Genomic DNA, 2,520 nt, shown 5'->3' on the forward strand with positions numbered 1-2,520 from the left:
ATTCCTTCCAAAGGATGCCAGGAGGAGAGTGGGTCCCACAGCCCACAGGTGTTGTAGGCCCCAAAACTGACCACAGAGTCAGGACCAGCCAGCATCTGCCCACACAGCCCCAGGGACACAGGACAAAGCAGCACAGAGCTGTAGTGGGATTCTCCCCTGGGGTAAACCTGTGCTGCCTCAGGGGGCTGCCCGGGTGCAAACAAAGACAGAGCGCAGCCCGTCTCACCCAGGAGAGACACGCTCCACAGGCATAACCACTGTATAACATGCTCCACTTCTATAACCCATAGCAGGGAGCCCCAAATCTCCATGTTTTAAACTACCAGGCCCTGACCATAATCCCTTCCAAGCTCAAAGGGAGCAGAGCGAAACTCAGCTGGAAGGAGTGGTCTGGTAGTTCATTTCTTTTGTCTCCCCTTATCAGACTTCCCAGAAAATGGAAGCAGCATTCCCAACATGGCTATGATCTACAGATCCGGCTGCTGTGAGTTTAGCCCCCAAGGGTAGGCAAGGCCGATCCGTTAAGGGGTCTTGAATTGCACCAGGAAAGCCCCAAGAGAGCTATGGAGTTCCTAGGGCAAGTCATACATGCACACACGTGTGCCAGTGCGCACACCCACGCATACAGACAAAAGCCAATGCCAGTTTCCCAGGCAGCATCTCACCATGGTGACATGAAGATTGTTGACCCCTCCCTCGTATTGCTGCAGGAGACAGGGGAGCCTCTCAAAAACAGTATTGCGATGCCTCTCATGGTGGAGAAGGAGGCCCATTGCGGGTCCCAGTGCCTTGACTGCAGCCTGCTGCAGCTGCAGAGAAGAAAGGCAGGACTGAGTCCCTTTGACAGACTTTCCAGGAGGTTGCTCTGGGTCAGGAAGAGGCGCAGCTTTTCTCCTTCTCAGGTCAGCAGTGTCCTTGGTCCATCATTGGACCAGCCCGGTCTGCATGGTTCCCATCACTGTGGGATATAGCCCTAGGGCTGGCTCCCCAGTGTGCTGATGTGCCCAGATTCATGTGCAGAGAGAGCAAACTCCTCCTTGATGCCATCCCCCTGGGCACAGAAGGAGTCATGCCCGGAAGGCGCTTCCCCCTATCCCAGCGCTCACTGGCACCCATTAGCACACACGACTGCACACTGCCTGTGGAACGTGATATGAGCCCCAGAGACTGGGTCTTCCCTGCCAGGACTACACAGACATGCAGAAATAGTGACATGTGACAGCTGTGCTACAGAGCTAGAAAGACAGCAGCCCTCACCTCCAGGTCCTCACTTGTCAGCCAGTTGCTGCTCATGAGATTAAAGAAAGGGAGCACATGGAAACCGTAGTCAGCTGCCCGACAGCTGGGGAACGGGCTCTCGTCCCCGATGTGGAATTTCAGGTTGGCAGCCCGGGCAAAGCCTTCCACAACTGCAGAGGGGGAGAAAAGACAAGACATTTGCACAAGAACATCGGAGTGAGGTGCTGCAGGACATGCAGGCCTGGTGGTCATGGCAGTGTCCTGGCAGCCTCTGTGCTGCTCAGGGCAGATGGAGAATTTGGGGCCGGTGGAGCATGCACCATGGGCTACAACTAGGATTCAATCTGCACCATCTGCCCCAGGGCCTAGAGGCAGCTCTAGCCTCGGTGATGGCTCCTGGGAAATACTCTACAAGAGTCATGAAGGGCCCAATCCTGCTCACTGCTCAGAGCCTCCAGCCAGCCCGGGGAGGGACGGTTCTCCACTCGTGGTTGGATCAGGCCCAGGAAGTGCAGCGGAGGCCCCCTTACTAGTGCGGGACACTCCAGTAGGGCCCAAGCTCCGTGTTAGGCCCTGGGTGCCCAGTGGGGGCACTTGCAGGAGGGGCTGGCACTCACCTCCACACAGCGCCCGCTTCATCTGGTCGGTCTCCACCAGCCTCAGCACAAAACGCAATTTGCTGAGCGTCAGCACAAGGAAGGGCTCAGACCTCAGTGCTGCAGGATGAGGATACATTATGCAGTTAGTGACATTCCTGTCCACCTGCGCAGCAGAAAGGGGCTTTGAAGATGTCACAGAAACCCTACAGTGACTGCCCCTACGTAGGGCAATTCTCTGTCTGCTGCCCCTCCCATGCCCAGATGCAGGGCAGGAGGAGGGAGTGGAGGGTCCTGCCCACCTGATCTCCACTCCTTCCTGTCCTGAAGTCTCTTCCAGCTGTTATATGTTAGTGCTGGCACCTAAGAGCCAGGAGCCAGACTCTTCAGGCCCCAAATCCAGCTCAGTTTTGATGTCCCCATTGGACAGAGTGGTATTTATCCCCTCCCTCCACAATCCCTGATGAGAGCCCGGAAGCAAGGGAGGCAATGCTGTACCATAGGCTGAGACCACGTCGCCCAGTGTAATCAAGAAGAAGATTGGAGGGAGTTCCATGATGCCCATATGACACTGCAGCTCATACATCACCCAATTGTAAAAGGTGCCGGCAAGTGCCACGAGGGTTTTTCCTGCAGCCAACTGCACTTCATCATTTTCTTGCTAGAATAAAAAAAGAAAACTGGA

General features: G+C 55.6%; 1 protein-coding gene across 1 annotated transcript in view; it reads right to left on the reverse strand.

Annotated features, from left to right (window-relative positions):
• Positions 1–572: 572 nt before the first annotated feature.
• LOC112550311 (maestro heat-like repeat-containing protein family member 2B) overlaps positions 573–2,520 on the reverse strand; it is a 2,697-nt gene continuing 749 nt past the window's right edge. The window contains exons 2-5 of the mRNA XM_025204293.1: positions 2,334–2,496; positions 1,857–1,955; positions 1,258–1,409; positions 573–809 (exon numbers count right to left, since the gene is read on the reverse strand). Of these exons, the coding sequence (XP_025060078.1) occupies positions 573–809; positions 1,258–1,409; positions 1,857–1,955; positions 2,334–2,496 (651 nt within the window). The remainder of the gene's footprint in view (positions 810–1,257; positions 1,410–1,856; positions 1,956–2,333; positions 2,497–2,520) is intronic.

This window comes from Alligator sinensis, unplaced genomic scaffold (assembly GCF_000455745.1).
Source record: "Alligator sinensis unplaced genomic scaffold, ASM45574v1 scaffold169_2, whole genome shotgun sequence".
Taxonomy (NCBI): Eukaryota; Metazoa; Chordata; order Crocodylia; family Alligatoridae; genus Alligator; species Alligator sinensis.